At 29.7% G+C, this 18756-nt stretch overlaps 1 protein-coding gene across 2 annotated transcripts in view; it reads right to left on the reverse strand.

Annotated features, from left to right (window-relative positions):
- Positions 1-2756: 2756 nt before the first annotated feature.
- The window catches only part of LOC126894329 (forkhead box protein B1-like), a 28832-nt gene continuing 12832 nt past the window's right edge, over positions 2757-18756 (reverse strand). For both annotated transcript variants that reach the window (XM_050665261.1, XM_050665262.1), the window contains exon 3: positions 2757-3125. In XM_050665261.1, coding sequence (XP_050521218.1) covers positions 3067-3125 — 59 coding nt within the window. In that variant the 3' untranslated portion in view covers positions 2757-3066. The remainder of the gene's footprint in view (positions 3126-18756) is intronic.

An 18756-nucleotide genomic window follows, 5' to 3' on the forward strand; every position in this document is an offset into this window, starting at 1 on the left:
GTTATTATTAATATTGTGTACTCGAACCGGACGAAAGGAAGCCAATTTTATCAATACAAAATGTTAAACCATCCGGTTTTTTCGACACATATGATTTTGTTTATTATGGTTATCCGAGTTTTAAACATAGTTTGATTAATGGAAAAGATGTTTTGTAATTATTTCAAACTTTGAGGTTGGTAGTCTGTATAACTAAGCGGTTTCAAGGACCCGGATGATTCAAGCTAGTTGGTATATTACGGGGTTTTGGAAAAAAAACATTTTTAAGCAAAAAAGTAATAAACTTACACCTCAAATAATTTTAATAATCTTACAAATACGATTGTAAATTGTTAACGAGTCTTTACTGTGTAAAAAGTGAAACCAAGTCGGTTAGTACTTCAATACACGAATATCAACTACAATAAACTGAAAAAATTAAATCTGCGGGTGCACTTTAACGATTTTATATACAATTTATTAGATATTATTTGCTTGACCTACCGATATCTAAATGAACTGTGACAAATAGAATCTATTATTTGATTCATAAAGCAAATTAAATATCCAATCATTATTCCCGGTAAGTGCAGATAGTATTATGAATCTATTGGTAATATTTTCACGGTTTTTGGCCCAAACACTAACATTTTTTTGTCCTGATGATTCATGCAATAATTGACTAATTTTACAGTTATCTCCGAATTATTGTGACAAAACTTAGAATACCCAATGCAAATCAAAAAATTCTCAGAAAATGTCAGTAGAAACGTTTCTTATAATATTGATATCTACTCGCTTTCTACTGTCTAAGGTAACTGCAGGTGGCCATATAAGCAGAATATTCTTTCAGAATTATCAAACTCATATAAAATGTTTGCTTATTTACCATATTTATGAGTAAAATTTTTTGTTTTTCATATTAGTTTTATGTTCAGCTATGGGTTTTTTTTTTTGTAATAATCAATTGTAAAAATGTACTTATCAATATTTTATCTACTAAAAGACTATACTATGGGTATGTAAAATGATATTTTTAACTAGGACATTATACAAAATAAAGTTTAAAACATAGCACCCTCTTACAAAATATAATTAAATATGCAACGTTCTATTTTGACATCAACACACGTTCATGAACTGTACAAACAAATTAAAATCTACACTAATTGATTTAATAATTATTCAAATTCCAATGATTGGTAATAATAACATATAATTATCAGTGATTATGTAACCAATAAAACATATACTTCTTTATATGAATTTTAATAACACATCAGTTTTGAAGTATTTTAATTCTAAAAACATTTTCTAAACATATTATATTTTTTTAATGTATTTTTATACACGCACAAATATATATTATTATTTTGTTAGCATCAGCGAAACATTTATTAATTTATCAAACATTTCTTAAACCAAAATTGTTAATTTTTTAATTGATTTAGCTACATTTGATTATTTTTCAAAACTACCAAATCAAATTGTTTTTAATTAAACTAAATTTAAATATAACATTTTTTTTTAACTCAATTTAATGAATTTTATTGTCGAGAAAAATACTTTTAATAAAATGAAATAAATTTCTTGTCTCTTCAAGTATTTAGTTTGTTATTTCTTGAAATGTACTTCTATTCTTAATTGCATTATAGTTTATGTGGATTAACTATAATGCATATAAGTATAATCTAGACAGCTGTAAAATAGACATTATTATAATCAAGTACTATCCATCTATAGACTTACGTATTGTATTAAGCAGAGAGTATTCAATTTGTGCAAATATCTTCGTGCACCTTTAGACAATTTATACATGACTTAAAAAGAAAGCACATCGCACATTACATGTAATTATAATCATTTAAAAATAATAAAACCATAAGGCGTTATGAAATAAAAACCTATCGATTTTCAACTGTGCAAAATGCTCTTCATATAAAAAGAATGATGGGATGGCGCAAATATTACAAAATACATTTCCATAATGTTATTCATAAGAGTTCAAAACTTAGTGTCCGTAGTTATTGTAACGAGTCAACCTTTAAATGTGCTAATACACTTATAAGCCTAATTTTAATGTATAAATGATTTATCTAATTAATTTAAGTGAAACAAATTAATAATCATTTACTGAAGAAATTTATTTAATTAAGTCAACTAATTAGCCGTTTTTAATGTAAACTATTTAAGCAATTATTAAAAAGGTATTTAGTATATTCAATTCATTCAATTTATACAGTTATAGTGTTCATTATCATTAATACATTTTGTCATTGATGAATTTAACTAACCCCGTTTTTTTATACATAAAAGCAGTTACTGTGCTCTATAGTTACATTTTACTCGCCTTTTATTTTGATTTCTCTGTGTAATTTATGTAAAATATATTTTAAAATAATTAAATGGGACAAATTAAAATTACTCATAAACCCCAATTATTATTTGAATATTTATCTTTCTTTATTTTAATTAAATATAATAGATTATCAGACAATAATAAATGCTAAAACACATTGTTAATGATACGCAATATTATAAAAACATTAATTTAAATAATTTTGATAAAATTCATCAATTAACTATAGTCTTTTTACTTCTGCTTTAGCTTATTAAACACATGTCACGTATATCGCTTTTTTACTCGTGAATTATATTAATTATTAATTATACCTATTGCTCTATAACTAATTCTAGGTTTATATTTTAATGACAGTAATTAATTTGTATACCTACATTTTGGAAGAAACAAAAAAAACCATCATCGGCGAATAAAATTCAACTTCAAATTACATTTTTTATTTCAACTTATCTATTTTATTTTTACATAATAAATAATAATTTTATTCAAACATCAGTATGCTGATCATAATTATTAACACATATTATACAAATATGATATAAATAAACATACATAAATTACAACATTCGTCTCGGATACATTATTTCTGCTAATCATTTTAGTATACATAATCAAAACAAATAATACAATCAATTATCTATGATGTACGAGAAGTTGTGCCATGCGACACTTTCACATAAATCATGTACATTTAAATTATTCGATTTGAAAAAGCTTCGCAGATTTTACGCTTCGTCTCGTCTTCTTTCCGGAAAATTAAAAGGACTTATCATAGTTTCCAGGCCTGAAACAAATTTAAAAAAAACAACACTATTAATTTAGCTGTAAGCAAGTAGCCAAACTCGTACTTTAAACAATGGTCGCAATGGAATTTCTCGACAAATACATTTTTTAACATTATAGTTTGAATTTTTAATTATAGGCTCGCGGATAAAACTTATTTTTAAAGGGATTTTATTGAAACTGACAACGGAACACACATATAGATAATTAATTTATTACTTTATGTGTTCATAGAGAAATTCAAGAGGGTATATATTTGTGTTATTTTAGACTTATCAATGTATGCGGTGAACGTTTTGAACATAAAACTCACATCTCGTACATTCCATTGGAATCAACGTTGTAAATTGTAATAAACTAATAAGACTATTTTACAAACGAGAGATTAGTACTGCGTTTAACTCGAAAGATGTCATATACATAATCAAATATACGCCATCTCATATTAACGCAACCATTCAAATGGCATCTGTAACTCATACTTGGATTATATGATTTTTTTATATCCTTGTGAAACTGGACTACGATGATTGTGACGAGGTCATCCGTAGAAAACCGGATTGCTTCGGTATTAAATATTACTTATTAATTCATCGTTTAATCTGGTCAATTAAGCAATTATTTCGAATGTTCATGTTATTATTTTCTTTTGCGCATAAATTAATATCACACTAGATCGCTGATTTTTAATAAATCCTAAATTCTAATTGGTTAAATGTAACACGAGCACGGCATTTACATGACCTCATGACACTTGCATGAAATAGTTCACATAAAGGATGTACATCGATAAACACAATCATATTTATTTGCAATTGGCATGCGCACACGTAATACTTTTAGTATAGACGGTAGTTAATAGGCGCGACATTTTAATTGGCTAAATTCATGATCATTGAGCCAATTAAAATACATTTTTGTAATATTTATTTTCTAAATTCTATATATTAATTAATATGTTCTATATTAACGAGAAATTCTCGTTCCCATATTCCTTTCTTCGTCCAAATTAGTTTAGAAAAATTTTAAATAGTGCCAATATGGACCCACATATGTTATCCTGTTGACCACTTCCTTTTTCTTATTTTGTACTTTGAAACGGTAATTTTTTTTTTTCATATATTATTTCAAATATTCTATTGAATTATATTTATACTGATATTATTTTATGAAATTGTTAAATAACCTGATATTGTAAAAAGGGCTGAGCCCGTTAAATTTATAAATAAGTATTAATTTTCGACAAAATACATAATGTATACACGTAATATTGAAGTGGCTGTTGTAACACAATAGAATTAAGCTTTTACACGAGTTATAATATTACGACGGCCAACTTTACAAGTAAAATATTATCTAATTTTAATGGTAAAAAATAATGACAATGGTTCTTAGCGACAAAAACGAAGAATAGCAAGTCAAACGGTAGACGGTAAAATTGAAAAGAGAAATAATTTTTGCTCCTGACATTCATGATTTGAATAATCTCTCGAGAAACAACGGTCGGGCGGCCGTCTTCCACGGGATTGTTTTTTTTATACTGTCAAAATACTATAAAAAAATTTTACAAAACCCATTTCTCATGAAAAAGCTATTATCGGCGGCGGCGGCGGTATTATTATTTACCGAAGACGTGGCCGTAATGAGTTTCTATCGTTGCTGTTAACGACAACAACAATTCGAATAGCAATAAGTAATAACAATAACATGTCTTCTTCTTTACATCACGATGGTCGTCGAAGTCATCTTCGCCGTAATGGGCAAACGTTTATCGCATACACATGTGGTGGTCGTAATTTACTTAGGACGTGTAGGTATAATAATAATATTCCATTTAGTTTTTTCTTATTTTATATAAGGACGCACAGGAATATATGAGAGTGTTGGGATAACACACATTTGGCCAGACAGCTTGACGCTACGGCATTCCATTATAGATGATGATGACGAAGAAGAAGAAGAAGAAGAAGGGTGTACATAGTGGTCTGCAGCACCGTAGCAACCACTGCCGCCAGCGACCGTCGGCTGTCACCTTTTGTTTAGGTTGAAGAATTGTGTCGGATCACCTTTGATCCTCTTTTTAGGTCCTTGTTACAAATCGTTTACTCACAGAAAACACTTTCGGCAAATTAAATGTGCCAATGAAACGAAAGACCGTCGTTACGAACCTTAATGTTTTTTTAGAACCATGCTTGTAAAAAAAAGGGGTATTCTTTGTGTTACAATTCGGATGTTGGACAGTTCTCAGAAGTATTTACCAGCTTAATTATTCTGATACGAAGCAGCATAAGTCACAACTGGGGCAAAATTGCAAGAAGGGCACAATATATTTTCAAAATAGTGAAAATAAATAATTTTCATAATGACTTGGTCATTAAAAAAAAACCTGTTTAAGATTATAGGATTTTAGTTTTGTAAAAGCAATTCACTTAATTAAAAAAAAAAAATAATAGTATAATCTTGTTGAAAGAAATTGATATAATATTCATTATTTGAAAATGTTCAGGTGATATTTGGCCATTCTTGACTAATAACTCTATAGTTAATTATAATAAAAAAAACATAGATTAACAAGTAATTCGACATTTTAATTATTTTTTCTCTTTTGACCTAATAATTATGTGTTCACAAATAAAATAAAAAACTCATTTTAAAATCGTAGAAAAAATTTTAAAATATTGTTTTATAAATGTCAATCGAGTAGAAAATAATGACAAATGTTATTTATTGTGATTGTAAAAAGTTGTTTTAAACTACGTAATATGATCAACGACAAATTGTAATAAATATTTTATTTTTCAAATTAAAAGAATAAATTGTCAGCATTGGTAACTTTTAAATATGAATACATTTTTCAATTGTTAACTTTGCACGCGAAGCCTTAAAATACATTAAGCGGAGTTTCTTTTATTGGACATTTTGTATTTTCAGCAAACTATATCATAAACAAGATTTGTTTTTCATTGATTCATCTAAAATTTTTACACTATAAAGACATGTTGTAATCGTTCGAACGTAAGCAATTAATTACAATAAAGCTCAAGCTTTAATTATTCTATACGATTTATTGTTCACGAGTCCACGACCGTTGAGATTAGAAATATCAAGTTTTAGCTGTACCATTTAATAATTATTTTATTTTAATAAATTATTATTAATTGTTTACGTTATATACAGCGTCAATATTGAATTTGTAGCAATTAAACATTGAAGTTAAAAAAACATGATTACATATTTAGATTTTTATATCGTAATACACTGCCATCAGCAATATATTGTCTTATTAGAGTTTATTAATTATTTAACCTTTATATTACTTTATATCCATTCACCAGTCATTAAACAATGAACGTAATTACTTAAAATAAGAGTAACGGTCGAGTACTCAACGTGTAATTCGTTATACGTTAATCACTGATGATTGATGTGAACACCGAAGCAGAAGGGCAAAGTATAATAATTTCAAAGTCAATGATTTCTATGTAAGTAATTAAGAATAGTTGATCTCGGGAATCGTTGTTATTACAATTATTAGTGATAAAACGATTTTCAATCTTAGTGTTACTCTATTTAAACTATTGTCTGTTACAGAAAAATGTTAATATCTGTTCTAACAATACAATAAGTACAGATTTGTCTTAACTTTAAATAATTTAATAATTGTAAATTGAGAAATAATAATGTATGGTCAGTTATTATGATAAAATAATCAAAAATAAATAAAATGTACTTCATAAAATAATTCACGAATTGTTATTTTAATGTTTATATTTTTATAAAATCATTGGATTTAAGTTCAAAAACAATTTATAAAGTATAATTAATAAATGTACGTTGAAACTCTAGAAATATCTCCTAAATGAAAATGTATATAAGACAACCACCTTTACAGTTTAAAGGACAACTTGTATTATTCATTGATTTTAAAAGGTAATTTATTATGATTAATATTATGATTTGTCTTTTAAAAAAAATAATAAGAAGAGTTTCAGTTTACACTTTACTGTCTTTCCTTTTGAGGTTCGTTAAACTAATGTCGAATAGAAGTGTGTCGTTCAGATTTAGTTAAATAATTAATAAGTAAAATATTATACGTGGTTACTATACCCTTAACAAATTAAATACCTGTTTTTTTACTGCAACTACTCTTTACTCATACACAAACCCGGATTAACCAGTAAATAAACCAATCAACACTGTCTTAAACATCAAATATCAAGGGATACGTTGTAACTTATTGTGTAGCTAGACAAAATTTTCAGTAAATTATTTTTTTATTTCGCAAAGAACAACTTTTTTTGACAAAAAAAAATCAAGTATTTATCCGCGTCCTCCTATATTATGCATAAAAAAACACATCTTTCTTAATCTTGCACTGCATATTTACCAAAAATATCCTACATAATCAAATATATTCAATCATGATACAACAACTGTAAGTGTTAATATAAATAATACGTCTTTCAACGTAGTAACAGATTGTTATTTTTACAAGGATATATAGTCTAAAACATTTTAATAGCATTCAAATTTGTTTTTCTTTATATACATAATATACCAATATTAGTATGAAACGTCTGCTGTGGCTATTTGAGAACCCCCTGGGGGTTCCTGAGGAGTTGAGTTTCTTTTTTGAAATAATACCGACATCGCAAATAATGTATACGGTTTCATATATTACATTTTATATTAAATTGTAAAATAAATTATAATGTGACCTCGCATTTAAATAATAAATCGACGACCGATAAAACTATTTGATACCAATCCAAGAAAAAGATATTTGTTTTCCAAACATATTAATAAAATCATAAGTAGGTAAATTCAATAATTAATAACAATTGTCGTTTATTATTCATTCATTCTATTCATCGAATTAATTTAATGCTGGTGTGAAAACAAAATTAAAGAGAATGACATTTTAATAGGAATCTCATTCGAATCTTGATTTTACCGTGTCACACTCTGAAAAGATGCACAAAACACTATTTCTAGTAGTTAATATATTTAATTTATACCTCATAACTTTCATAAAAAAAACTTGAAATTAATTTTTTATCGCAGACTGTAATACCGTTCAATGATATATCGTGAGACTAGTATTAATCATTAGTATTTGTTCAAACTTATAATCGATTTAAAAAAATGAAAAATACCAATATTTTCTTTTACGTTGTATAAATAATGAAATGATTCACAACTCAATATTTTCAATATGCAATTGATCTTTCCAATTAATAGTTATGTTTTTAGTATTTTTTATTTTTAATATATAAAAAAGCTCAAGGGAAAGAGGTTTATTACGTTAGTTTCAAAGATAAATTTTTTCGGAAAGCTAAAGTTGACGTTATAAAATTATTTTTTAATTCATTAAGTGATTTTGAATACTTAGTTGGTAATCTTTCAAACCTTTCGGCTACTTAACTGTAATACTAGTAATGATTTATAAAGTTGAATATGGTGAAATGAAGACAACAGGCACAGAATATTTCCTCTCAAATGAAATGATAACTTTTAATGGAGCATATATTCAAAAGTTTCAAGAAATAATCAATCTAATTACTATATATAAAAAAAAAACTTAAGAAAAATCATCAATAAAATCACAACTAGTCAGAATGATAAGATTCTTAAAATAATTTGTAATTTATTTATTATCAGTAAATCGACAAGTTAATGTTAAATACATAATTACAGACTATTACATTTTTCCCCTCTATATTTTTTCTTATCTTCTAGGTAGGTATTAACCTAATTTTAAAGAACAAGTTTTTTTAAACTAGCAAATAAATTTTGATATTGCACCTATTTGAAATGGGGGTCATAACTACTATGACCCTTTTGGATTCCCTACTGTCTTCCTAAAGGAAACTGCTAATTGTATATCATTAGCAGAATTTTGTACAATGTAATTAGTAAGATACATAAAAAAATGAACATTTTTTTATAACAGCCATAGTATATTTATGATTTTATCTGATTAATTAATTAATGTTGATTTAACATTGTTAAATTTTATTAAAAAATTTAGGTCAACTGGAATAGTTTTACTAACCAACAATGCATTGAAAATTCATTAGAAATAAAGTAACATATTTGGAAAATTAGAAATAATCTCATTAAAAACAATTATAACTCTCATGTTAATTCTTGTATTTTATTATTTTTACATTCTAAAAATACATTTTTATTATTTATTAATATCAGTATCAAAATTTATCACATTTTCCTTTTTATTCTTCGGGACTAAAAATATAAGGGAGGAACGAAAAAAATTCTGTGTGGGTTTTTTGTACAGTTTTACCTGAGGACAAGTTACTACAATATATTTATTGTGCATAGAAATGAAATTATATTTTTCAAATTTAATCAAATTTGCACAATTTATTTCATTCGGATGGGAAAATTACAAAATCCTAGAGACAATGTTAATAAACATGAAAATTTCGGAGCTAAGAAATTTTTTAAGGGAAATAATAAATTTGCGTACAATGACATAATTTTTTTTACCATAATATTTTATAACAAAAATAAGTTTTTAGAATACTTTACTAGAAAATAGTATATTATAAAAACTTGCCTCGGGTGTATAACAACTACTTACTGCTGAGGTTAGTTGTTACATTTTGACTACCTACCGTAGTATAAATAGTAATTTATACTTTGAAGAAAGCTTAGAGCTTATTAATCAACAAGAACTGATAAAAATTTTAGTAATAGTCGAGGAAAATCCATAGAAATAATAACGTCCAAATTAAAACAAATAGCCGTTCCTCTAAATAATGAATTATATATCAAATGAATAAATTGTGAAATAAATTTGGTTGTAAAAGCATTATTGGTTTTAATTTGAGATATGATACCTAGTATTTAACAGCACACTGATTTCTTCAATAAATATAATTAATGATGGACATATTTTTTATTATTGAATAGCTTTGTTAATATTTATCTAATTTTGAATAATTATAATAGCTAAGATTATGAATCAGGCTTAATTGTAATGTATTCAAACAAAGGGATAATACAAAACAAGCTAGTCTTAGCATGTACATCATCTCATCAATATCAAATAAAGCCAATTTAAAACCACTGTAAATTATTAAGTGAATGTACTGTACATGCAAATGTCTATTAGCCGTACTAATTATATCATAAGTATATTACACACACACAAAAAGTTATGATGAATTTTGAAATGAAAACTCCATCATATTTCACTCTTTCACGGGCGTTACATTTGGTCATTATAAACTCGCAGGTATAAGAAATTGTAATTATGACATGTTTTCATCTTGTTTACACGTCTTGACGTATGACTATGGATAATCTCCGCTATTTATACAAATTAGTTTTGTTATAAATGTATACAAAGTCACACAATGTACACACGAGGACATCAATCAAGTGCTTAATCATTTTCCGAACATGGACACTCAAACACTAGTACGCCGCCGACCGATTTGTCAAACAAATAACGTGCCGAATAAAGGATACGGTCGTTGAACTGTTTGTTTAAAAAATTTGATTTTCAACGCTTTGACAATCGTTCGGTGTGTGCGGTGTACATTTATTGTTTACCAATTTTATCAAACCGAAATAGTCGTATCAAGACGTGTGTCATCTGAGCTCCTTTCTTGCCGAATCGACCACGTCAAGTAAAAACAATGTTTATTTTGTTTTTCGGTTTCGGATAAACTCGCGTATAAAAAATGTGCACTCGTATCAAGTCGTCACAAATTGAAATAAACGCTATTGTGTGTCCGGTTATCCTTAATCACGTTTGCATTACAACGAAAATTGTGAACAACTTTACGTGAACATTTTTTGTCGTTTTTAGAATGTGCATGTTTAGACGTTTGTTTCGACTTCGGTGTGACACGGTTCGTTATCAATACGGCATACGTGTAGAATTACTTCAGTCAATCTGCAACGTACGAGATCACGACTGCAACGAAATCATTGGAAGGTATTATTTTTAACGTAAAATAATAATAATAAAGAGCGAGTAGATAGAAAAGGAAGATTTTTCGAGTATGGAAAAATGAAAATAACCAAGTATAATGCGGGCGGGAGGAACGCGTGGAGAAACTAAACAGCCTGTAAAGCCGCACACACTGGTATAACTATATTTAATATTATTATTTTAATTTTATAACGCGTATAATATGTACCTGCAGTATTGTATACAAATTATAACTATGCATGTGTATCGGTTGCCGCGCGGCGCGATTACGTCCAACGTGTGTGTACATGTATACACGTTTTGTTTTTTTGTTTTTGGTTCGCCTCCGCCGACAAACCATTAGCGATCAACAAACACGGGAGACGGCCGGCGGATGAGGGGAGCGAGAGGCCGAATTATATATTACACAGAAGAAGGTGATGGAGAAGGAGGACCCAGTCCAGGTGTGGGGCAATTAGCCGGTGCCCAGTAATTAGGGTGCGCGAGCCGACACGACGGACGTGATGCGAACGGGTCTCTCCGGAGCGTCCAAGAGTTTTCTGCCCGAACAATAATAATAATCGGTAACCAGGTGTTTATAAACACACACACACACACACACTCAAACAAACGCGCGGTACACGACCCGGTAGCGTGAATCCGTGAGGAGCTCGTCTACGGATTGCATGCCAGTGCTCCGGGTGGCAAAGCCGGACAACTCAGTTTTTTCTATTTAAAATCTTGGAAATCGTTTTACACGGACCCCGAGACTTAGTAAATTGTCATCTAATTACACCCGTTGTCGGCCGAGTACCCGCATATCGTAGTACTTGCAGTATTGGCTTCTCGGGTCTGACGGCCGCGGGCCACAGAACGACGTATTTAAATTACCGTTGTTGGTTTTCTCCGTGGCCGCGTTTCATGTAACTTGTTTAAAAAAAAATAAATTAAAAAGTAAATAAATACCCAACAAAACGGGCGTACACGGGTTTAATCGCCTACGCGGTTGTGTGTATATAACCGAACCTCTACCTACTAAGGGTCACTAAAACATAAATAAACAAGAATAATAAAATATAAATCGTATTATAATGTTGTGCACCCTGCGGGCTTATTCCGACCATCATTTTGACTTCAAAATAGGGTCACCACCACTCGCATAAAAAAATTCTAAAACTTTACACTGCATTTTCACGTTAATCGAGTTGAATTCTCACTAATCGTATTTGATCTAAAACATCTAATTAACTGATTATTGGTTTAAATTGCACTCGGTTTTCATACTAGAGACTTACTGTTGTAATATTAAAACCACCCGAAATGTCTGAAAATCAGATCGGAGTGCATGACACAATTGGTGTACTTGGCGTTAAGTTACAATCGACTTAAACGTTTATTCGTGTTTACATATTAAACATACAGTGATTATGAGACATTCATGTGCGTTACACCTCCTATTGTAGTTTACATACATTGTGTCCGCGTCGTAACTCAAACATAATGAATAAATATTTGTGTACAGCATCATTTATTCATACCGTGATATTAATATTATATGATGAAGTACGAACATGTACACTTTATTAAACGCGTTGCGCACGATAAGGCACATTCTCATTTGTATTCACGCCGTGGGATAAATCGGCCGTGTGTTTGTACATATATATGTCATAACAATGCATAATTTCGTTTGTAGTTTGTATTAATTCACATACAATGTCAATCGTCTGGAATCTCATAAAAACACACAGTCACCGATCGATTGCACCCTATTGTACGCGAACACCATTATCATCAACTTGTCCTCTATCACCAACGTGTTAACACATACAAAACTCCATCTCGACTGTATTAGCCGAGTTAAATATTTCTCGATGTACTGGCCACCCATTATGTTCATATAACACCCCACGGTCATTAGCTATGTACTGCGTACTCTCCCCTCGAAACGACCAAAACAACGTCGTTATTTCCTATACTGAAAACTCTCGAGTAAAATCAAATAAACACAAATGTACATCCAAAAATATTTCATCTCCCGCTGTCGTTACAAAACTACCAAATATTGAATTAACTTCTTTTTCCTGGATATTATACCTATTTATTAATATAATTTCTTCGGTAAATTCCAATCCACTCTGTATGAAATTCTGATCGATATAAGCAGTACGAAAGTAGATAATTGATAAGTATCGTTAAATTTTTAACAAACAAATGAAATGTAATTCTAATAGAGCCTGCAGGCAGTTGACCGCATAACACGAAAATGACTTTTATGTAAGATTTTAGGACGAGCAACAATTACGTATGAAAAAAAGATAAAACGTCGTAAGCAATGAAACGTAATAATAAAAAAGGAAGCCCAAAATGTTGCCTTCCGTTAGAGTAATCCCTTGTCTCGTTACACCACACCATTAAGTCATCGTATCACCTTCGACAATAGACGCTTGATCATTCATCAATTACCCCGACTTGTCAGCTCGCTCGTCGTTATGGAAAGAACATAATTATCCAATTAATGTCACTTCCGATCCTAATCAAACATCTACTGTTAATGTTTATCGTGAATCCTTTTCTTACGGTCGTACACTACGGTCTTTAATTCACGAGGACCACCCCAATAATCAACAATCGTATAATCTACGAAAGACAACTAATTGACGATCTCCGGTGTAACAAAATGCTATGCAGAGCGGTAACGTAAGAAACTATAAGATAGTCGGAGTGGTATAATTCAAAAATGTATTATGATGTTTCAATGCTCCGGGAAACTTGCGTAATTCATCATATTATCACTAAACGCACAGCTCTATCGGTGAGATCGATGTTTAAAATAGATTAAAGGGGAAATGGCGGCGATTCTTTTCCACTCGGTATTAGATTATTATTTTTCATCTCGTAAATTATGTTTTATACACTAAAACGCGTTATTTTTTTGTTAATACCAAATCCGTTCCACATTATCTTACGAGCGGCGTCCTTTGCTTCACACCAAATTTGCCGGGCGCGCACACAAACAAAACGCTCTTGCGGATAGGCCCGTAAAAACCGGTTGATTTATATTATTACTATTATATATATATAGGAAAAAAATACATACATAAGCGTATATTAACGTGTATGTATAAACCGGTCGTAGCCCACAGGCGCACAACACCTACCTACCGTATTCCCACATATTATTATATTGTATACACACACACACACACAACATTGGAATACGCACAACAGGCTACAAGTGTGTGTGTGTGTGTGTATAATACTATAGAGAGACAAGCCGCCGCCGCCGCCGCGGACTGTTCGCCTTTATTATTATTACGATTATTATTAACATTTTAATGGTTATTAACACGATACCGGGCGGTCAACAGAGAAACGCGCTTGGAAAACCAAAAAATAAATAAATACCTACCCATCACTGTGTGTACAATAACGGCGGCCTCGATTAATACTACTCCCGTCAGCTTGTCTGTGTGTGTAAAGAATGAAAGGATTATACACGTGAAGTTTATGACTTTCCCAAAGACTTTCCAGATTAATAATAACCAAATACTAACGTTTATCACAATAATAATTATGTATTAACCCGGCCGTTTGAATGGCGTACTTTTTCGTTTGGTATGACATATTTGTTTATTTAACACTTGAAGTATATGTCATTTACCGTTTCATAATTCTGATTTGCATAATATACCAAAGTCGTAAAAGTATCCTGTACGAGTTGGCTTCTGGTATTTTCTTAAGTCCGTTAATCCGAAAAATACATAAAACTGACAGAATGTTGTCAATGCCAAATAAAAACTTATAAAATGAACATAAAAGTAATATTAAGCTCTGTGGTAAAACACGATATTTCGGAATACTTAACAAATCTACGGAGAGTTTATTTGAATAAATAGTACGAAACTTTTACATTCTAACTTGAAAAAAACTACTAATTTTATTAATCCAAGCAATAAGGGTTTCTATGTCTTTAAATGGTATACCGTAACAACTGTTAGTGATCAAAGTGTAATATCTAGGAGGGTGGTAAAACAACCGATTTTTTATCTTTAATAACTACTATTTTCGTTAGACTCATTTTGCATTCGCATCTCATTATGTTTAAATAGAACATTTTGCGAAAATGATCAATGAATAATTTTCACAAACGACTCTATGAATTATCAATTTATTTTAACACAATGATTTTTAGAAACCGATACATCAAGGTAGGAAAAATAAATAAAATCTAATCACGTACATATAGTTAAAATAATATATAATTTGCAAAGTGGTTAAGGGAATTTTTGAAAATCAGTGACGATTAAACAAAAAAAGATAACTAGTTGTATATTTTTCGCGATGTTAACTATTTCACAAACACTAAAATAGCTGTTATTATTATTTTTTTATTTTTTTCTAATATCACTAACGTATAATTTAAATATTTCATTATAAAACCGCTGTCTAAAGTCTACCATTTAAAAATTGTCGATTTTGAACGCGTTAATATTCTAAGTAATTAAATTGATTTTAAATTATTATGTTATTGTAAATACTGGTAAAATAGTGTTTCATTATTTCACGCTTTTTAATGTTGTTAAACAAAAAACGGTGTGCGCACGGTTAACATAAAACCTCTGATCATGCGGTCATTCCTCTTCATGTTTGACCGTCGTGTGTTTAATTTTTTTTTTTTTAATAAATCATCTAACAAGCTGATTATATGGATGAAGATGAACGTGACTTTATATGCACATGGGTTGGGCTTACACGGTAAATAAATAATTATTTACTTTATTTTTTTATTATTATTAAAATCTGTACATAAAACTCGTTTTAACCGAACGATTAAAGCAAACAATACTTAAATACTCAAAATGAAAAGAATAATCATTTTCATTTTTAAAGCATAAACTAGCTATAAATAACTTAGTAATAAGATTACAGTAGGAATTATTATTAAATTTATACATTTTTGTAAAAGAATAATTATTTTGTGCTGTCAATATTTTTTTTAAGCGGACATGCTATAAGTTATTTAACTACAATTAACCTTAAATAATTCAATATTGTCAAAAAATAAATCGTGGTCCTATGCTTTTTTTTAACTGTGTTATTTTTAAAATTATTTCTAATACAATTTAAAATTCACTTATCATATTTACTAGGGGAGGGGATACATATATAAGGCATTTTTACTACTCCCTTCATAATCATTCTCACTAAGCAGGGTTGTTAAAAACATGTTTTTTTTTTTTAAAAAATCTGTTTAAAACATAAATATTTTTGTCAAGGTGATTTGTCCCTCATATCTTATTTCTAAGAGAAGTGCCTATGAAATAGATAAAATATCATACTGTAAACTATTTCATAAATGATTGCAATATGATCTAAATTTTTATACTTATCAATATAGCAGGTCTAGTTAGATATTAAATACTTAATTGCATATATTACACTGAAAATACTCATTATGATTTTATAGGTTAACTACTACACTTAGCACAAGACGTATATTCTATTGTTCTATAATTTAGTAAAAAATTTTCAGATTTCATAAGATATCATTTACAATAAGTATATTCATAAAACGCGCAAACAAAACTAATAATTAAGAAAAAAAAACCATTCAATCGTTAAAAATTAAATAAAAATCAAAAAATACGGACTATAAACCATCAGTAAGGGGAGGTTGTGGCGGGTCATATAGTACCCAAGATGTGACCATACTCAAAGATAACCGTGGACCATTTGTTTCAGTTTTAAACTCGTTTATCATTTGCGGTGGCGTAGTTGTTTTTTGTGTGTATGTTTACAGGGTTGGGTGTAAGCTTACGGGTATTGGAATTATTATTATCTTCGTATATAAGAGTCTGTGGAATGTCCAAGCTGAGTAAGTGTGTGCGAGATGCTCGCGGGAGTGTTTGGCCACGCCCACGCAACGTGCGCTTGAAGAGCCGACAAAAGAGAAAATACACCGAAGAGTGTCGTCAGTAATTATAGGGTTGCCCGTACCTAGTGGTTCCCATAGTTGCACAGCACAGATCCGGACTGAGGATAACATGAAACAACTTTAATTTGCCTACGAATAGGATAATTAAATGCGTGTTTACAAATAATAAAACAATTCCAGACCGACGACAATTGTTTTATTTGTTGGGGAAAAACCGCAAAACTATCCGTCTCTACTTTTTTGTTTTTTACAAGGCTAAAGATAACCCACTCCGGTCGGAAAATTTCTGTAAGAATGCAATAAGTTTAGATGTAGTCGTTTAAAAATACATGAATTATCAATTATGGTTTTGTAGATTGAGATAATTAAGTAGCTTACCCAATAACAAAATATTAACTATAATATTATTCACACATTGTCGTCCTGTCACGGAGAAAACCACTACAATCTAAGTGCTGCTTGGCGCTTCCATTTAATAAATAATTCATGTGCTTTCAATGTTTAAAAAAATTTGACAAACATAATTCGCTAGCAACGGTTTGCATAAACTCAATCGTGTTGATTTTACACGAGAAACAATTTTCATGTTGCCGTTCCTGTGCACTTGTAATGCAATTATAATTAAAACACATCCATAGCCGATAACGGACCATAATATTAACTGTATGTGCTGAAGTAATGATTAACGGTAAAAAAAAAAGTTTTACACGATATTTGTTACACGAACGGTATTTCATGATAAATATTCAATATAAATATGACATTTTTAATAAAAAAAATCTAATTATGACGTTTATATTAAATACTGCACGAAGAGTGTACATTTTCGAACAGTAATAATTACATTTATCATTTAAGTTTTCCATTGATAAAAAAATTCATTTTTTTTATTACAATTATTTTCTAAGTGTTTAATCTCTTTTCGAAAATATTTACTACATTTATATCATTTTTTAATGACGAATTGTTTTTAAAATTATTTGATTGTGATTTTAACTATCGTTTGTGATTTGCCAACCTTTACGGAAAAGTTTCAACGAATTATTTCTTATACCGCAACTACTACTTCTATTTTCAGTTTATAGATAAGAAATGCAATCTAGTCGATTTAATTAGGCAAATCATATTAATTGACCAATCGGTTTACGTTTAAAAAGTAATCAATTGAAATAGGTCGATAAGTGAAAAAAAGAATTACCAATAAGGCCAGCACAGAAGTGTTGTGCGGTTTAGCAAATATGTCCTGACACATACGGACGCACACAAATAATAATAACATCATGTAATATATACACATTATCCTTTACCGATTGTACATGTGTAGTTTCGGAAGGTAATTGGAAGTTAAAAGGATAAACGTATAATGTGTTGTGTGTGTGTGCACCATAGCGCATTATGTTAAAAAAAAAACACATAGACAACGGCAGTTGTGTCGTATAATTTTGGTCTGTAGCAAAGCGGCGGAGACTGCAGTCCAGGTGTCGGGAGAACGTTTTGCGGTTATGAGCGAAGAATAGACGGTCTCTTCTTTATCTCTGTAGTTATTATACATATATGGATGTACATGGAAGACATGTGTGTTATGCGTCTGCCATAGAGTATTTATGTTCCTCAAGGTGCGTAGAATTTTATGTATAGATACGGAGCAGCACAAATATACGGGACCGCAGAAAAAAGTGTTGTTTTCAGACTTGTTTATTTTTTATGATCCATTGGCCTTTCAGAAGCGGCAAAGTTAATGAGTATACG

The sequence above is a fragment of the Daktulosphaira vitifoliae genome, unplaced genomic scaffold, assembly GCF_025091365.1.
Source record: "Daktulosphaira vitifoliae isolate Bord-2020 unplaced genomic scaffold, ASM2509136v1 Scaffold_1, whole genome shotgun sequence".
NCBI classification, from domain to species: domain Eukaryota; kingdom Metazoa; phylum Arthropoda; class Insecta; order Hemiptera; family Phylloxeridae; genus Daktulosphaira; species Daktulosphaira vitifoliae.